This window comes from Myxocyprinus asiaticus, chromosome 43 (assembly GCF_019703515.2).
Source record: "Myxocyprinus asiaticus isolate MX2 ecotype Aquarium Trade chromosome 43, UBuf_Myxa_2, whole genome shotgun sequence".
Classification (NCBI taxonomy): Eukaryota; Metazoa; Chordata; class Actinopteri; order Cypriniformes; family Catostomidae; genus Myxocyprinus; species Myxocyprinus asiaticus.
This window is the reverse complement of record NC_059386.1, coordinates 879335-899552: the sequence shown is the minus strand read 5'-3', so window position 1 is coordinate 899552 and position 20218 is coordinate 879335. Positions and strand designations below refer to the sequence as shown.

At 39.0% G+C, this 20218-nt stretch overlaps 1 protein-coding gene across 4 annotated transcripts in view; it reads right to left on the bottom strand.

Annotated features, from left to right (window-relative positions):
• The window catches only part of LOC127433364 (solute carrier family 12 member 2-like), a 113507-nt gene that overhangs the window by 8331 nt on the left and 84958 nt on the right, over nucleotides 1-20218 (bottom strand). For 3 of the 4 annotated variants that reach the window (XM_051685193.1, XM_051685195.1, XM_051685196.1), the window contains 9 exons: nucleotides 14791-14946; nucleotides 12530-12629; nucleotides 10867-10978; nucleotides 9189-9329; nucleotides 8880-8986; nucleotides 6204-6283; nucleotides 5745-5867; nucleotides 3007-3054; nucleotides 2503-2625 (listed from right to left, as the gene is read on the bottom strand). In XM_051685193.1, coding sequence (XP_051541153.1) covers nucleotides 2503-2625; nucleotides 3007-3054; nucleotides 5745-5867; nucleotides 6204-6283; nucleotides 8880-8986; nucleotides 9189-9329; nucleotides 10867-10978; nucleotides 12530-12629; nucleotides 14791-14946 — 990 coding nt within the window. The remainder of the gene's footprint in view (nucleotides 1-2502; nucleotides 2626-3006; nucleotides 3055-5744; nucleotides 5868-6203; nucleotides 6284-8879; nucleotides 8987-9188; nucleotides 9330-10866; nucleotides 10979-12529; nucleotides 12630-14790; nucleotides 14947-20218) is intronic. The other variant, XM_051685194.1, reaches the window with a different exon arrangement.

Here is a 20218-nt window from a genome sequence, read left to right as displayed (position 1 = left end):
AGGAAAAAGCAGTGCTTGCAAGCAGCAATACAACAGTTTTAGGTAAGGTTAGGTTTTAGTCTTGGAATGTAGCATCAAAGCCACTTTGCGTTGTCATGATATTCAACATGTATCTTGTTTTCTGCTGGCTGTATTTGAGATGATAAGAGATGGAAAACAAGACCAATCACAATTCGGTATGCAAAATATTTATTAGAAAGAAGACCAATCAGAATATAGTTTTCAAACAATACATTGACATCACTGCTGGGTACATTTTCATCTGTTGTTTGCTGCACTCAGCTAATTTCACTCAGGTAGAACTATTCTTTTGACCACAAAAGATAGCTTCACTAACAATCTTCCAGAATTGTCTCATACTCAGTAAGCCAAAAAGTCTAGAAGAACTTGATGTAATAACAGAAAATATAAATAGTCTTCTCTAGCACTCTTGATAATGTCGCCCCCCTTCGATTAAAGAAAATTAAAGAAAAAAGCCCTGCACCATGGTACAATGATCAAACTCATGCTCTCAAGAGAGCAGCTCGGAAAATGGAGTGCAAGTGGAAGAATACAAAATTAGAGCTATTTCACGGTGCATAGAAGGATAGTGTCTGTAGCTACAGACAGGCACTAAAAGCTGCCAGGTCAGCATATTTTAGCAAACGCATAGAAAATAACCACAACAATCCTAGGTGTTTATTCCGTACTGTGGCTAAATTTGTTAGGAATAAAGCATTGATAGTATGCAGCACAATAGTAATGACCTCATAAATTTCTTTACTGATAAAATAGAAATCATCAGAAATAAAATTGGAATTATGCAATCAACTGGTCACTGCACCTCAGAAAACAGTGTCTCATAAATTTCCTCATGAGCAACTTATCAAAAGCTTCAAAACCTATCAAAAAATCAAAAGCCACAACATGTATGTTAGATCCAATACCAACTGAGCTCTTAAAAGAGGTATTCCCTGTAATCTCAGAACCTCTTCTTAATATTATTAACTCCTCGCTATAATCAGAAAATATGATCTATCATCGTTACATTGGCTACCTGTTAAATTTCATATTAATTTTAAAATTTTGTTAACTACATACAAAGCTTTAAATAGTCCAGCTCCACAGCACCACTGGTGACCAAAAGTTTGGAATTATGTACAGATTTTGCTGTTTCTGAAGGAAATTGGTACTTTAATTCACCAAAGTGGCATTCAACTGATCACAAAGTATAGTCAGGACATTACTGATGTAAAAAACAGCACCATCACTATTTGAAAAAAGTCATTTTTGATCAAATCTAGACAGGCCCCATTTCCAGCAGCCATCACTCCAACACCTTATCCTTGAGTAATCATGCTAAATTGCTCATTTGGTACTAGAAAATCACTTGCCATTATATCAAACACTGCTGAAAGATATTTGGTTCATTAAATGAAGCTTAACATTGTCTTTGTGTTTGTTTTTGAGTTGCCAAAGTATGCAATAGACTGGCATGTCTTAAGGTCAATAACAGGTCAAAAATGGCAAAAAAGAAACAGCTTTCTCTAGAAACTCATCAGTCAATCATTGTTTTGAGGAATGAAGGCTATACAATGATTGAAATTGCCAAAAAACTGAAGATTTCATTCAAAGGTGTACACTACAGTCTTCAAAGACAAAGGACAACTGGCTCTAACAAGGACAGAAAGAGATGTGGAAGGACAGATGTACAACTAAACAAGAGGATAAGTACATCAGAGTCTCTAGTTTGAGAAATGGACACCTCACATGTCCTCAGCTGACAGCTTCATTGAATTCTACCCGCTCAACACCAGTTTCATGTACAACAGTAAAGAGAAGACTCAGGGGTGCAGGCCTTATGGGAAGAATTGCAAAGAAAAAGCCACTTTTGAAACAGAAAAACAAAAAGAAAAGGTTAGAGTGGGCAAAGAAACACAGACATTGGACAACAGATAATTGGAAAAGAGTGTTATGGATTGAGCCCCATTGAGCATTTGTGGGATCAGCTAGACTGTAAGGTGCATGAGAAGTGTAATCTTCTATAAGACATCCACATCTATGGCAAGTGCTACAGGAAGTGTGGGGTGAAATGTCACTTGAGTATCCGGACAAACTGACAGCTAGAATGCCAAAGATCTGCAAAGCTGTCATTGCTGCAGGTGGAGGATTTTTTGATGAGAACTTTTTGAAGTAGTTTGTAATAGTAATTTTTCAGGTTATTAATGTCCTGACTATACATTGTGATCAGTTGAATGCCACTTTGGTGAATAAAAGTACCAATTACTTTCCATAAGTGCTAAATCTGTACATTATTCCAAACTTTTGGTCGCCAGTGTATATATATTATATTTTTGTTTGGCTAGTCACACATTAACTGTTTGAGGTAAAGTATTTCAATACAATGCCACCACGCAAACACTGTAATTACATATTGTAAATGAATAAGAGTATATTAATATAGATATGTGATGAGTCTTCAGCAAAAGCACAGCTTTGAACATGTATGAAAAGCAAATTCACCGCCATCATCAAAGAGCCACCACACGTCTACTGTCCCCTTCCCCTGCTTCCTCTGGAACTGCTGACTGGCATCTAACAGCTGCTGATCCGCCACATTCAGAGGAACCGTAGGGCTGGTTTTCTCTGAAACACACACAAACACTGTTTATCAATACCCATTACATATATATGTTGAAATATCATCAGTATTATGCATAAGCAGACAGAGGAAAGAGAAACAGATTGAAGCGAGATCTTCAGTGGAAAGAGTAGTTTCCTGCAAAAGAGACACAAAGTATTAGAGCACAGACAGAAACTCCCAGAGACCTGATGACATCATCAGAGCTGAAATCACAGTAACACACGTAGACATGAGGGTCAGAGGTCAAACCAGCAGAAAACAGTCATGAGGGAAAAGGAGACCGTCCTAATGTCATGGAGAAGTAAAAGAGAAAACATGCATGCAGCCTGAGACCGGAGGAGCAAATACAGTGAATATGTGAGACAGAGAGAGAAATGCCCTGCCTTTCTTCAACAGCGGCTGAGTGTTCGCTTTGCCATCCTCATCCTCATCTGGATCATGTTTAAACATAAGAGAAGGGGAGGAGGGAGAAAAACACATGAGGGTTAAAGTGATGTTGCAATGAGAAACATGTGCGTCAGTGAGACACAATGAGACATTTGTTCTTCTACTGCAGCAGATTACATGAGCCGAGGAAGGTCTACTTCAAGCAGAACCACCATCATTAGGAATGTGCACAACTATGCATTTCAAAGTCTGTAAATCAGTCTTAAGTAAGTCCTGTATAATTAGGATGTATAATACGCCAAATCAAATCAAATCCAATCCCTTTATTGTCACTCAACCATATACACAAGCGCAACAGTGGGTGAAAGTGTTGGGTGCAGTTCCAAGCAACATAGCAGTATGACAATTACAATACAATTTATCTTGTTACACAAAACAATATACAATATACACCTAATAATATACAATATACAGTGTATACAAAATAAGAGGACTGTATACAATAAAAATACACTGTACCCCCCCCCCATGTAATCAGTGGAAATAAATATGAAGTGTTGTGTTGACATTCAACTGTCGGTTGTTAGTCAGTTGCCAGTGTGTTGTTAAGAGAAGTATAAAATATGAGTCCAGTCTGAGGCTAATAAAGTGCAGCGCTGATATATGTATTGTAAACGATCAAGAGTTCAAAAGTCTGATTGCTTGGGAGAAGAAGCCATCATGGAGTCGGCTGGTGCGGGTCCTGATGCTGCGATACCGCCTGCCTGATGGTAGCAGTGAAAGCAGCCCATGGCTCGGGTGGCTGGAGTCTCTGATGATCCTCCGAGCTTTTTTCACACACAGCCTGGTGTATATGTCCTGGAGGGAGGGAAGCTCACCTCCGATGATGTGTCTGGCAGTTCGCACCACATATTCTATTATGTATAATAGAATGTGTGATGTGTCTTGTACCGGTTTCCCTACAAGCAAAAAAGCTAAAGTGCATTGCTTTTGGATGTTAACTTCTAGTATCTCGGGGTGCTTTCACACTAGCACTTTTGGTGCGCAACCCGGGGTCGAAAGATGTCAAAGTTCGGTTCGTTTGGATAATGTGAACGCTGTTTTTAGAATTCAGGTGTGCACGCGCAAACTGCACCCGGGTCCGCTTAAAAAGGTGGTCTGGGGTATGGTTCATGTGAACTCTGGTACGGTTCGCTGCTGATATGAACACAATCGTAACAAATCGCAGAAGTGAACCACTTGTGATGTATAATTTGCGTCTTTGCAGGCTCGTGATCACAATTATTGTGGTATAATCCATTTCTCATACCTGCTTGTCTCCAAATAAATCCCCTTTGGAGAGCAGAACACATTCTTCACATCTCTTGCAATGCATCCGCGGGCTCGCAGCAGACAAACGCTAACATTCATCACATCATTACACATTCAATGCATCCGCAGGAGACAAACACAAGTGTTGTTTTCTGTGGCAAGTTAGAGTCGAGCAGCTTACTATGAAAACATTTAACTGTTGATTTGACTGAACAGCCCCAAAATCCAACTGCTTCACAGTGTGATCAGAAAACAAAGCAGTTGCAGGAAAAAGTACTCCAAAGGCTCCAACAAAAGAACAAACAGTACACCTTCTGGAGCGGTCCTGACCTCAAGAGAGCAATTCACACTAGACACGGATATTGCTGCACTGAAAGAGTTTTGAAAAGAGGAATGGTGCAAAGTTCCTCCTGTCCGTTGTGCACGTCTAATCCCCAATTACAGCAATATGATTCACATGAAATTTGGTGTATGTCATGTAGAAATACTAAATTCTAGCCAATTCTTCAGGTGTGGCCCATAATGACTAATTGATCTTTATCTTGTGAGCAGAATTGCCAAAATAAACTCTGCTCCTAGGAGGCACATTAACAAACACTGCAAAACTGATTAATCAAGGATCTAATCAGGTTCAGATCTGTCACAATTAAAAAAACTACTGTATCTACAGAATCAGTAGGATCCTTTCTTTCAAATGTGGCAACTGGCAGAAATGTGGTCATCTTCTGCAGTTTTATCATCTGCAAAGAGCATGTTGATCGCCGTTTGCAACTCTGTTTGTTTTAACTGATCGCTTGTGAGAGTTCAAAGGGATCTCTAACGTCAGATGGTGCTCAGAGAGAGGAGACTTCAGTCTTCACAGTCATTTATCACATGACTGTAAACACAACAAGACATGCAAACACTCACTCCATTCCCAGACAAGATGCAAACTGTGTTTGTCAAGTTGTATTGGGTAGAAAACACATGCAAGGAAGCACTGAAATGAGTTTGATATGAGCTCTGGCCCCAAAGTAAGATGGAAGATCAGAGGGTCACCATATGTCTTCCTCTCAGAGGAACTAATGCTGAAGAGCACTCCACCATGTGTCAAATCACTGGCCTGCATCTTCCTTTTGATAATTGCTGATAATAAATGTTTCAAGGTGAAGTGTGCAATTTTTTCAATGTTAAATACTTTCTCATATACCATCTTACTATACAGAGTCAACTAGAAGACATTTGTAGGTGGATTTTCCTGAAAAGTGTTAACAGTGTGACTCTGAAAACATTCCTGTTTGAGTGACCCCACCTACCCATCATTTTAGGATGGGACTATCTGATTGGTGACCAACGGACGACTGGCTTGAAAACAGTGATTATTGTTGCGATTCCGTCAGGTTAGCATACTGAGAAACAAAACTATCACGTAAAAGTGGCAAACCTTTCTGGACCGCTGGACTGTTCTGAACACTCGTGGCCTTTGAAGAGGGTTTAGAGGAGTCTCCATCTGAGTCTTTACTCATGTCCACAGAGACCACCACGTCCTTCATACCTGAAGAATCATCTGAAAGACAATGGAAACCTTTAGTAAGTAAAGTTCAGCAGGTCAAGGCAAACTGAAATTTAGCGTGAACAACTCCAGTTCACAGAAAACATCCTCATTATATGAGCAATTTCCTTCAGCCAAACACTGCAGCCCTTTCACGCACATCACACGCTTAAAAGATTTTGCTTTACATTCCCTCTTGAAAAAGTAATATTTTGCTATTGAAATGCCCTTTACATGTTCTCCTGTAGCTAAGTAAGTTTCACATTAATCAAAAGTATATAACTGTGGGTTATACTGGAATAATGCAAGTTCCTTTGGCTGTAATTTGGTAGTTTACGTAAAGCACTATACCTTGTCCTTGTATGTGAGAAATATCAAGCCCCTCTCTGAGCCGGAGAATGACGACACCATACTGAAAATCAAACGCGTCGCTACAAACACACAAATAAACATTGGTTAATGTCTCACAGATGCATTAATTTACCACATTTGTCTTATTCATTTACCAGACATACCTTATCTGTAGATACAGTTGAAGTCAGAAGTTTACATACACTTAGGTTGAAGTCATTAAAACTCATTTTTTAACCACTCCACAGATTTCATATTAGCAAACTATAGTTTTGGCAAGTCGTTTAGGACATCTGCTTTGTGCATGACACGAGTAATTTTTCCAACAATTGTTTACAGACAGATTGTTTCACTTTTAATTGACTATATCACAATTCCAGTGGATCAGAAGATTACATACACTAAGTTAACTGTGCCTTTAAGCAGCTTGGAAAATTCCAGAAAATTATGTCAAGCCTTTAGACAATTAGCCAGTTAGCTTCTGATAGGAGGTGTACTGAATTGGAGGTGTATCTGTGGATGTATTTTAAGGGCTACCTTCAAACTCAGTGCCTCTTTGCTTGACATCATGGGAAAATCAAAAGAAATCAGCCAAGACCTCAGAAAAACAATTGTGGACCTCCACAAGTCTGGTTCATCCTTGGGAGCAATTTCCAAATGCCTGAAGGTACCACGTTCATCTGTACAAACAACAGTACGCAAGTATAATACCATGGGACCACGCAGCCATCATACTGCTCAGGAAGGAGGCACATTCTGTCTCCTAGAGATGAATTTAGTTTGGTGCGAAAAATGCAAATCAATCCCAGAACAGCAAAGGACCTTGTGAAGATGCTGAAGAAGGTGACAAGTATCTATATCCACAGTAAAACGAGTCCTATATTGACATAACCTGAAAGGCTGACCAGAAAGGAAGAAGCCACTGCTTCAAAACCACCATAAAAAAGCCAGACTACAGTTTGCAAGTGCACATGGGGACAAATATCTTACTTTTTGGAGAAATGTCCTCTGGTCTAATGAAACAAATGAACTGTTTGGCCATAATGACCATAATGAGTATGATCATAATGAGGCTTGCAAGCCGAAGAACACCATCCCAACCATGAAGCATGGGGATGGCAGCATCGTGTTGTGGGGGTGCTTTGCTGCAGGAGGGACTGGTGCACTTCACAAAATAGATGGCATTACGAGGAAAGGAAATTATGTGGATATATTGAAGCAACATCTCAAGACATCAGCCAGAAAGTTAAAGCTTGGTTGCAAATGGGTCTTCCAAATGGACAATGACCCCAAGCATACATCCAAAGTTGTGGCAAAATGGTTTAAGGACAACAAAGTCAAGTTATTGGAGTGGGCATCACAAAGCCCTGACCTCAATCTGATAGAAAATTTGTGGGCAGAACTGAAAAAGTGCGTGCGAGCAAAGAGGCCTACAAACCTGACTCAGTTACACCAGTTCTGTCTAGAGGAATGGGACAAAATTCCAGCAACTTATTGTGAGAAGCTTGTGGAAGGCTACCCAAAAAGTTTGACCAAAGTTAAACAATTAAAAGCAATGCTACCAAATACTAACAAAGTGTATGTAAACTTCTGACCCACTGGGAATGTCATAAAAGAAATAGAAGCTGAAATAAATCCTTATCTCTTCTATTATTCTGACATTTCACATTATTTAAAAAAAACAAAAAATGTATCCCCTTTTCTCCCAATTTGGAATGCCCAATTCCCACTACTTAGTAGGTCCTCGTGGTGGCACAGTTACTCACCTCAATCCGGGTGGCGGAGGACAAGTCTCAGTTGCCTCCGTGTCGGAGACCGTCAATCCACGCATCTTATCACGTGGTTCATCGTGCATGACACCGCAGAGACTCACAGCATGTAGAGGCTTGTGCTACTCTCAGCAATCCACACGCAACTTACCACGCACCCCATTGAGAGCGAGAACCTCCTAATTGTTACCACGAGGAGGTTACCTCATGTGACTCTACCCTCCCTAGCAACCGTGCCAATTTGTTTGCTCAGGAGACCTGGCTGGAGTCACTCAGCACCCCTGGATTCAAACTCGCGACTCCAGGTGTGGTAGTCAGCGTCAATACTCGTTGAGCTATCCAGGCCCCTGACATTTCTTAAAATAAAGTATTGATCCTAACTGACCTAAGACAGGGAATGTTTTCTACGATTAAATGTCAGGAATTGTGAAAAACTGAGTTTAAATGTATTTGGCTAAGGTGTAATAACTTCTGACTTCAACTGTACATTTAGCGTATAGGTGAATGTCTGGGTCACATTCCATATAAAAGATAACAAGAAAACAAACTGCATTTAAAGTGAATTAAAGTGAAATATAATTTTTGCTGCATTACAGAGATGAGAACTGGGGGTGCTGGTGTTTTATTCATAGTGACACAATGCAAAAAACAAAAAAAAAATTATATTTTGCTCAAAGAAAATGTTCTTATTTCTTTGTTGATTTTGGGATGTACATGAACCTGGACATGTTCTAGACAGGTTTCACAAGATTCACCTCAAATCTCATGTGACATGTGCGACAACTTAATGTCAAACAAATCACTCAAATTCATGTACAAGAGTCTCTTGATGTCTCTTGAAGCAGACTACACAGTCAATCATGAGGATATTTATCAATAGCAGCAGAAGGTAAAACATTAAACTCACTGGATGACGTTGATGTAGGTCTCCACGTCCTTTATATCTCCAATGCGCCAGTCATTTTTGAAGCCAAGCACTAAAGTGTTGGGCCTCAACCTGCCCAAACCAGCAGCCTTTAACACACACACACACGAACATTTTTACAGATATTCTTTTAAAGTTAACCACCCCAATCAGTGTGCCAAATGACAGAACCGTATGGTTTGAAGTTGTATGATAGACCAAGAATAAAAGTAAATAAAAATATAAAATAGGTATGAACACCCCATCAGTGAAAAAAAACAAAAAAACAAGAATTCATCGTATTCTACGCACCTGCAGTAAGTACTGTGTTCCTTGACGAAGGTCTTCAGCCACGACTGGTGTGTAAAAAGCTTTGGAGTTGTTGTGGAGGAGCCATCGTTGGTAGCGCAGCGTATCGTTGTTCAGCTCTTTGAAGTTGGGCCTGCGGGAACTCTGTGTACCAGTGCAGAACATTAAACGAAGGAGATAATTAAGTATTTACACTACAGGAGGGCATGCGCATAATTCTTCTGCACATTTACAGCGTGTAGCTATTAAAGGACTCTTCCAAACAAATGATGTCCGAGGACAAAATCTGCTCAGAGTTTGCTCATGAAAATGTTGTGAGAGACAATGGAGGGGCCACATCCAATGTACTCTACACAGATGCTTAAACAGAACTATAATAACTATCCCCACAGATTTAATGGACATTTTATTATTCCAAGTAAATGTTCCAGTAACCCACAGAAACTAGAACTGATTGTTCCACAAAAACGGCTCTGCGTGATTATCCACTTTCTTCTCACCGAAACAACGGGACCGTGACAGACATGTTCCAGGATCAACGTGTCGGTTAGCCCTGGAAGAACTTTCCTAACAACCAGGTTTTAGGGTTAGGTGTAGGGCTGGGGTCAGGGGCTTGAACACCCAACATAATTTCTCTAATCTGAGGGGAAGGTTCTGGTGAGGGGTTTGGAATGTGAAAGAAATGGACATTGATTCAGCAACATCTTCATGGGTGATGTATTTTTTAACCAATTGCATTTCCATGAATTTAACAGTTATTTAGGACTACTGAAAATGTCAACAGATTTTAACTTTATTATAAGCAGGTCTCATTAAAACTACATTTTCAAATGTCTTTTATCTACAGTAGATTTGACTTTTAGCCTTGTTGTCCCAGACCTTAAATATAAAACTATGAAAATACATTATAAAAAACTAATTACTACGTTTAAATCTACGATCATCTAAACAAAGAGTGAAATAAATAAAACATTTCAATATTTATTGTGTAAAAAGGATTTTCAAAAATTGTCCCACAGTTGTGACGTCATTTCCAGCACACCAAACAATTTTGCATTTAATACAGTTTTTCAAAAGTTAATGTACATGTTAACCAAGTGGACAAAAGTGTCAGTGAAGAACATGCTTGAGATGAAATATGAGACAAAACAAAGAAAAATCACAGAAGATTTTCAGGAAAATATGATTTAATTGTGTGTATTTAGGACACAAGGATAAAGGAGTCTGTCATTTTATTTGAAAAAGGTTAATAATGCCATTTCCATCAGCATCATTTCCAGCACAGAATTCTATTAAACACAATACAGAATTTGAGATGTGCTGGAAATGAATGGGATGACAAAAATCTCCTGTGATGTTGGACATTGTTAATAAACAAATTAAATTAAAGTGACATGTTTTAATGAGACTTTACTGTCTAGGAATTGACAGGGCTTAAAAGTTTCCACTTAAGAAACATCCATATACTATGTTCAATACAAATAAATATAAATCCATTGGTTAAAAGATGTGGGAGCTATATTGTAAATATTTTATATTCACTACAGCAAAAAAGAAAAAAGCTGGAAAATTGTAAGATTCCATGCTATTTCCAGGTTTGGTCCATGACTGTGTGAACTCTGAATCCTGCTGGTGTGATGACATATGAGAGCAGGAGAACAGGATGAGATCAGATACTCACGATGCGCACGTGACCGCACACCATCAGACCCACGTTCTTGGTGAAGGCGTGAACCAGATGCAGAATCGCTGGACGTGAGTTTGGAGCTCCAGTCATCACCAAACACTGCGGCCTACAGGAGACACACACACACACACACACACACACACATACCATCTAAAGATCATATTCTGAAAATTCAAAGCTTCATTTTCTGTCGAATCCTCAGAGCATCAGATGTGCCGTAAACTGTGACAGCAGCACAGATTCTCATGACCTCTGAGGTCAGGAATACATCACGTTCAGATTAGAGAATCTTCAAAGCAAAAACTGTTAATATTGGATTACGGTGAGAGTGAAGCAATTGATTTTGTCAGAAACATGAGAACACTGATCCAGTCGATCTGGAGAGAGTTTGAATGATAATGGGATTACAGTCTGTGCTCATTAAAACACCATATACAACACTCTCATGTGCCGTCAATGACCAGTGTCTGGGTTGGACCTTTACTTTTACATTTTAAAGATCAAAGACAAAAATATTGTTCTGACAGAAAACTACATCTACAGCACCAATTATGCTAAAACCTTTTCCTACTTTTTCTTTCTTTGCTCAATCAATCCTTTACTGACACGAATATCTTTGCACCATTATTAAAGTTAACCGAATATGTTGTACATGTTGTATTAAATAATACATCTTAATCTTTTATGTGAAACAATGAGGATTTCAAGATTATTTTCACACACACACAAAAGTAATTATATTCTTATTTCATGTTTGTTTCATTTATTTCATCTGCAATGTATTTAATCATTAAACATAACTACATAAAGTAACAATTTTAAACATACTTTTTCTATATATATATATATATATATCTTCCTGTGACAGGGTGGGCCAAATTGAATTAAATCCCAGGTGCCATGGGACTTTTAATCATAAACAAGCCTGGGGACTCATATTTTGAAATGTCTGTGCTTTACTGATTCCAGCTGCTCATTCAAACAGATTAAGGAAATAAAATATGCAGTCTTACAATCATCTACAACATATTACAATATAAACACCTTAAAGCAAACATCCATCAACAGCAGTAGTCATCAGTTAAATCGTAGCGTTTTGAAGTTTCATAATAATCATATCAGGCCATATCTCAATTTCTGTCTTTCCATCCCCAAATTTAAGACCTCTTTAAATTATGATTAAGATTTGTGTTACACTATTTAAGATATTTATGACCTTAGATTTTAGAAGACTTTTTAAGGACCCGTGGGAACCCTGTGAATTTCACGTCTTTTTTTTTTCTTTTTTTTTTTACTCTGTTATATTCTCAGGATGGCCACACCACCCAAACCATTTTTGTGTTTCCTCTGTAAATGTTTTTGTATCATTACACAGTAGTTCGACTGAGGTCTGTTTCAACATGTTCAGCTGCTGTCAGAGCTCAAAACACTGAAAAAACCACCAACAGTCACTTTAATAATACTTCTCAGAGTGAACTAACATGTATTCTTTAAAATGGAATCTGCAATGGTTAGTTTAAAGAATCTGCCCAGGTTCATTGAATTCACTCAAAGAAGAGCATTAATGTGAAACACAGTAAACAGATTCTCTCGAGATGATTTATCTTCATGTTTGAATGGTATTGAACACACACTGACTGAGGCTGCATGTATGTACCTGTATGTTTTGATATGATCAGCTACTCCACAGAGCTGTAAACTGTGTGTCAGAGCCTGATGATACGTCAATGCCTGAGTGGACGAGCCCCAGTTCACATCTGAAACACAATGAACAAGCAACAGATGGCAATGAAAAATGGCTTACATTTCGAATCATATGCCTTCAGAAGTCTTCAAAAAAAAAAACCTTCAGGGAATCCACTCTTTCCAAGGCACAGTTTTCCAGGACATTTTATGTGCCCATCGGGTGTAATATTTAAGCAAAAACACTCCATATTCAACAGCTAAATTACATTTTATCATCAAAATGATTTCTAATTAAATGAATTCATTAAAACTTTATTTAAATAAAATAGAATGATCTAAATGAATTTATTTAACATATTGCATTATTTTTCTCAAATGAAGTGCTTTTACAAAATTTTAAACAACATTGGAGATACTTTTGTCAAATGAAGTGCTGCACAACAGAACTTCACAGATTTGAGATATTTCTGTAATACATTGTTATTATTATTATTATTATTACTATAGTAAACATTACATTACTATATAGTAGTAAAATATTTGTGTCTTTTTCCTCTACTTCACGAGTCCATTTAAATCAACATTTATTTAGGCTTTTTTATGTGTAGTTTCTCACACATAGTTTCAGATAAAAAGGTTGCTACATGGCCCAAAAAACAGAGATTTAATTAAATAAATATGTGAACTTCAGAACACTCTGCTCTCTGTCATCTACTACAGTGATTCTCAACCTTTTTGATTCTGAGGCCACCATTGTCCAAGAATCTAGTAGTGTCAATGGATTAAAATAATTCTCACAATTCATTTAGTGATTCCAGACATTTCAGGAACTGTCAGCTTATATGCTGTTGGCCTACATCATGATATTAACTAGAATCTAGATTCTTTCAGCATTTAAACAAAGTTATCACATTTCAATATAACTTTTAAATAGTTTCAAGACATAGTGAGGCCCCCTTGGAAGTTTGCCGAGGACCCCTAGTGGGTCCTGGCCACATGGTTGAGAACCACTGATCTACCACACACACACACACACACACACCTCATGTGATGATCACAATGCAGTGTTTTCAGTGTATGAGCGGTTGGCTTCACACATTCATTTTGAAGCGTGCAGTACACGCAGATTATATTTTTATTTCATTAAATCGTAGACTTTTGTGGTTCAATGGACCCTTTGGCGCGTTTCTGACTGTTGTCATTATCTCAAGTTTACAACTCTGTTTTTGTAGTTAACACTACAGCCATCAAATCCAAAAAAATGTCATTGAAGCAAAGCAGAGATGACAGCAGATGAGCAGAGAATGTACGTGACAGGGCTTTATTTATGACAGTAAACCAATGATGTTGTCTCACAATGTGCAGCCGGTAACAGTAACAAAATGATATGTATGTGTATTTGACACCTATCCAAGTCCCAATCATTACCATGTTTTTGTGCATGTAACAAAAACCTTTTTAGTGACACAGTCAAACAGTTTTATTACACTTAAATATCTTCCAGGACAAATAATTATTTTCCATGACTGGAAAACTGCATTGCAAAATTCCAGGTTTTCCAGAAAGTGTGGGAACCTGTCCTTGTGTGTCTCTTTTTTTCTGCGGCAGCTTCTACACTACTCCAGCCACTGTGAGAGCTTGGCAGTGTGATACTTAAGCTATTGTTGACTTTAGTATGACAAATTGCTTGCTATGCTACTCATTTGTAAATCACTTTGAATAAAAGTGTCTGCTAAATGACAAAAAAATGTAAATTAGGAGCCATATGGACTACTTTTATGACACGTTTAGGTCTTATTTAAGCTTTAAAATGGAGGCACTCTCCACTGCCATTGTATTGAAAAGACAGACCACTATATTCATTAAAACCTCTCTTTTATTTTTGGGACAACATGAAGGAGAGTAAATTATGACAAACTTTTCATGTGTGTGTGAACTATTCCTTTAAGCTTTGTACTTGTCATCTTGTTTTCTTCAAGTGCGTGATGCAAGGTGAGATTGGGATTTCGATGTTAAAACATTTATTCTTTTGAATATAGAGTTCATGACAATGTCAGTTGTTTTAAGACAGAAGTTAAACGTATGTGTTTGCACAGTGTAAGTGCATATTCAGAATTGTGATGTATTGCAGAATACATTAATTCTCAGTTTGTGTGATCACATCCGAGCATCAAGCTAAAGAGCTTATCATGCAAAACAATGCAGTGCGACACAGGTCAGAGGTCACTTCACCTGGTTTCTTGTAGCTCACATAGATGTACAGCGACAGGACAATGACATTGGTCAGGAGCGCCGCCCACCAGTTGATGACAAACATGACAACACAACACAAGATGGCCCCGGCTAGTGACACCCACATGTTGTAGTACTTGAAGCTCGGCCTCCATCCTGTCAACACAACAGAGGAACACTTACACAACCCTAGTGTATACTCAAGAGTGTGCACTTGTGTGAGTATATAACACGGGTCAAAACACCCTAGTTACACCAGACACACAGGACCAGAGCTCGAGCTGGGTGAAATATCCAATAATATTTTGTTGGTGCAGCATCACGAATACCATAATGATATTAATGTGCTTTCTATTTGGCCATCAAATCTCCTAAAGACCTTGGCAGTAGGCCCATTTTGCACATGCTCCTTGTGTTATGACCGATGAGTACGAGAGTGTTAAGAGACCTGGAAAGTTTGATTCATTTCTGTGAATCAGTTCAAACGGTCCGTTTCAATGAAACAACTTCAAACTCCAATTCCTCTGATTCAATGATCAGAAATGCTTTGAAGCTTCCATGTGGCATTTTTCAAAATAAACAGCAATATCTACTTATAATTTTTTCATTGTGCTGTTATATTGGTGCATGTAAATAAAAAGTATTAAATATAATTCTTCCTTGTGTTCATTTAAAGAAAAACAGTTTGGGAAACATGACTTGATTATTTTTTTATCATAATTGTTACTATAATTTACTTTGAAATAACAAAAATCAGTCTTAAGCAGGGACTAAAAATGCATTTATTTATTTTTTCATTTCAGTTCGCTCTTTTTTTTTCCCAATTGGTAACCGATTAGAATAAAATTAAAGAACGGTTAATAATGTTCTTTTTAAAATGACAGTACTCTGCACTGGTATTTCACCCACCTTTAGCACAGTGTTGCCAGATCTCACAAGAGAAAGAGACAAACTGGTCTGGAAAAACAAGCTCAAAATAAAAGACTTGCCTCACCAAAATAAACGAAAATATAAGCATTTTCCCATGTGGGGGAATTATCAGAATATAAATTATAATAAGCACAGTATACAGCAGCCTATATAAAATAATTTATTTTCATTAAAAGTATCCTTAATATTAAATACATCTTAAAAAAAAAAAAAATGACCCACAGACCATGTTCTTCTGGAGCTAATAAAGTCATGATACAACTTAATATATAAATAAAAAATGTATGTATGTATAATTGAATCTTAATTACAGATCTGCTTCTCAGTCAAGACCCGGCAGCATCAAATCTCTTTTAATGCATCATATTTAACAATAATTCATGAAAACTTGAAAACAACTGAGAAATTAACCTTTTAACCTGTAAAATTTGTATTTGTATCTTTTTTTGTATTATTATTATTATTTAAAAAGCATTATCAGAACAAAACAATAGCATTATTTTTCAGGACCTGTTTGATATTAAAGTATTTTTCAGTTTGGTCTGTTTTTGTCATTTTGCACATTATTGTCAACTAAAATGTTATTTTTGTAGACTACAGTAAAAATGACTCAATTTAAAGGACATTTAAGTCCTTTTTTAAAGCACTGTGTGAAAATGAACACTGGAGCAGTTATAGCTATAGCAAACATTATCAAAAGACAAAATATTAAATCTAATTTAAGCAATATCACCCAGCTCTAAACAGGGAAACTGAATAGTTTGGATGAAAGCAACAATAGTTCTTTGTTGCAGAAAGTGCCAACTGTGTCATTCTGCTGCATTACGTAACAGTGTGCAACACAAACAATGGCACACGACACCTGACAACTGATATCTGCTGGTGAAAGTTAGACTCTCCGTCTGTGGTCATAATCACAAGCACATTTCATACGAGGTTATTAAATATGACAGAGCTTCTCAATGTTCTAGTAGATTTAACAACACAAATCAGTCATGTAAACAGAAAATGAGTTTATAAAAGCATGAGAACAGAATTGGATTAAATGCATTAGCACCAGTTAGGATACATAAGAGAGGTTACCGGAACTAGGAAAGGTTTCAACACAGGACACGTACTACAGTAACAGGAGTTTAGTGGAGTCACGGTTACCTTGTAATGCTACAAAACTACATGACATAAAGGGTACAGAAGAGTTTAATAATCATATCTGTGAGATATCTGTCTGCGGTTGGAGAATAAACGAGCCGCACAGAGATCTCGCTGTGACAGAAGCTACACGTACCCTTGACGTTCATGCAGTCCTGTGTGTGTGTGGACAGACTCTATACGGAGTGTCAGAAGTAAAGATATCTACCTGCACGTCTCCTACATCTTTGGTATTGAAGGAAAAACATAAACCTCTTTACACAAACAATAGAGAAATGTGTCAAATATCACAAAAAGAATAACAAGATGGCAACATTTGAGCTAATTTGCCTGATATTCAATTCAATTCAGATCTACAGGTCTGTTTGAGGCCACATATAAGCACTGGCACTTCATAAACTTCAATGACCATGAATCATGGTGAAAAGACAACTAAAAAAATATAAAAATAAATAAAAATAAAAATCACAATTTGTTAAATTGTTGACTGCATTCATCAAGCTCAAACATTCAACTCTGTTACCAAAGTTTTTGTAAGAAAACCTTATATCAGTTTGTTACTCAAAAAAGCATCTTGCTGTCTCAAAAGTATTTGCATAAGTTGACATATTTGCCCAATAACTATTGTCCTTATATTTACACAATATAACTATGACCCCTCTTGCCCCTTTTAATTATTTTTTTCTTTTCAAACAAATTATGTTGCTCCATAATTATTTGAAAGAAAAAGTATTTTTTTCAATCTTGATACACTTTGTGACCAGAAAAAAAGGTGTGCCTTTAGCCTAGTTGTACCCTATATCATTTTAAATACTGTAGGTATTTTGCCCACCCCCATTTATTTGTTTAATTAAAATTTTTTGCTAAAAAATAAATCAGGGTTTCAAACTGTAAATACACTTAAATCTGCAAATAGACTGATGAGCCAAAACATTATGTCCACCTGCCTTAAATGATGTTGGTCCTCCGCATGCCGCCAAAACAGCGCTGACCCACCGAGGCGTGGTCTCTACAAGACCCCTGAAGGTGTCCTGTGGTATTTGGCAGCAAGACATTAGCAGCAGATCCTTCAAGTCCTGTAAGTTGCGAGGTGGAGCCACCGTTGGTCAGACTTGTTTGTCCAGAAAATCCCACAGATGATCTGGGGAATTTGGGGGCCAGGGCAACACACTGAACTCTTCATCTTGTTCCTCAAACCATTCCCGAACAATGTGTGCAGCTGAAAGAGGCCATTGCCATCAGGGAATACCACTGCCATGAACCTGGTCTGCAACGATGTTTAGGTAGGTAGCATGTGTCAAACTGATGTCCACATGAATGGACACAGGGTTTCCCAGCAGAAACATTGCACAGAGCATCACACTCCCTCCACTGGCTTGTCGTCTTCCCACAGTGCATCCTTGTGCCATCACTTCCCCAGGTAAACACACACGTACACAGTGGTCCACATGATGTTAAAAAAAAAAAAACGGGACTCATCAGACCAGGCGACCTTCTCCCCTGCTCCAAGATCCAGTTTTGACACTCACTGTAGGTGCTTTCGACAGTAGACAGGGTCATCATGGGCACTATGACCGGTCTGCAGCTTAGCAGCCCCATACACAGCAGGGTGCGATGCACTGTGTGTTGTGACACATTCCTCCCATAACCATCATAAAAAATGTATGTGACTTGTGCCACAGTAGACCTTCTGTCAGTTCGAACCAGACGGGATAGCCTTCGTTGCCCTCATGCATCGATGAGCCTTGGGCACACAACACCCTGTCACCAGTTTGTGGTTTGTCCCTCCTCAGACCACTGTCCCAGGATTCCCTAACCTGCCGGCTCCCTCTCTTTCTCCCTATTTTCCCCTGCAGGTTGGTGACTCCGCTGCCATGGGCGTGGGGAGAAAGCCTGGGCTGGTCTGCTGGCGCTGTGGGGAACCCGGACACTTTCAGGACCAATGCCAGGCGATGGAGGTGGGGGCGTTGGTTCGGGTCCCTGATGTGCCACAGGCTGTCCCCGATCAAGCAGGGACATATCGGATACCAGCGAGTATTCAAGGGGGTATATACCAAGCCTTGGTGGATTCAGGATGTATTAAAACCTCTATACACCAATGCTTGGTTCAAGACGAGGCTTTGGATGCAGCACAGAGGGTGAGGTGTGTACATGGGGATGTGTATGAATACCCTTTAGTGGCTATCACAATTCAATTCTGTGGACAAAAGCATAGTATTGAGGCTGCGGTTAGTCCCCGCCGCACCCAACCTCTAATATTGGGAACCTACTGGCCAGTGTTCCAAACGTTATTCAAGGGAATGTGTGTGGATGGGCCCTGCAACAGAGTAATACGGTGTGGGGTGTGCAGCACGCTGGCTGGGGAGGCGGTGCCGGGCCATCCTTGTCAGCTCTGCGTCAGGATGACGCAAGGGAGGAGGACGGCTTGACTCTCCCGGCCCTTAGAGCGATACCCCTAGGGGATTTCCCTCTGGAGCAGATGCAGGATGAAACCCTTAAGCACGCCTTTGACTAAGTGAGAGTAATCAATGGGCAACAACTTAAGCTGGCGGTTGCTCTCTCATACACATATTTTGCAATTATAAAAGACCGGTTGTATCGAGTGACGCAGGACACTCAGACAAAGGAAGATACAACCCAGCTGTTAGTACCAAAGAGCCGTCAGGAAATGTTATTCCAGGCGGCTCATCATAATCCAATGGCAGGCCACTTAGGGAAAGAGAAAACACTAAACCATCTCTGGCCCGTTTCTACTGGCCGGGCATTCGCGGAAATGTTTGTAGGTGGTATGCAACATGCCAAGAATGTCAACTGGTGAATCCACCGGCCAACACAAAAGCACCACTGCGCCCTCTACCGCTGACTGGGGTTCCCTTGAAAGAATTGGTATGGACCTCATCGGGCCATTAGAATGGTCAGCACGTGGACATCGTTTTGCATTAGTCCTGGTGGATTACACAACGCGATATCCGGAAGCAGTGCCTCTCCACAACATCTCAGCACGGTGTGTTGCAGAGGCACTCTTCAAAATGATCTCCCGAGTAGGCATCCCGAAAGAGATCCTCACTGACCAAGGCACTACTTTCATGTCTCACACTCTACGCAAACTTAACGAATTACTGGGGATTATATCGATTCAGATCAGTGTGTACCATCCTCAGACAGATGGCCTGGTCGAGCATTTTAATAAAACCCTTAAGAACATGATTCATTTGTTTGTTCATGATGATGCAAGGAATTGGGATAAGTGGTTTGAGCCCCTATTATTTGCATTTTGAGAGGTCCCGCAAGCCTCCATAGGATTTGCCCCTTTTGAATTACTGTAGATGTCAGCCACGTGGGGTGCTGG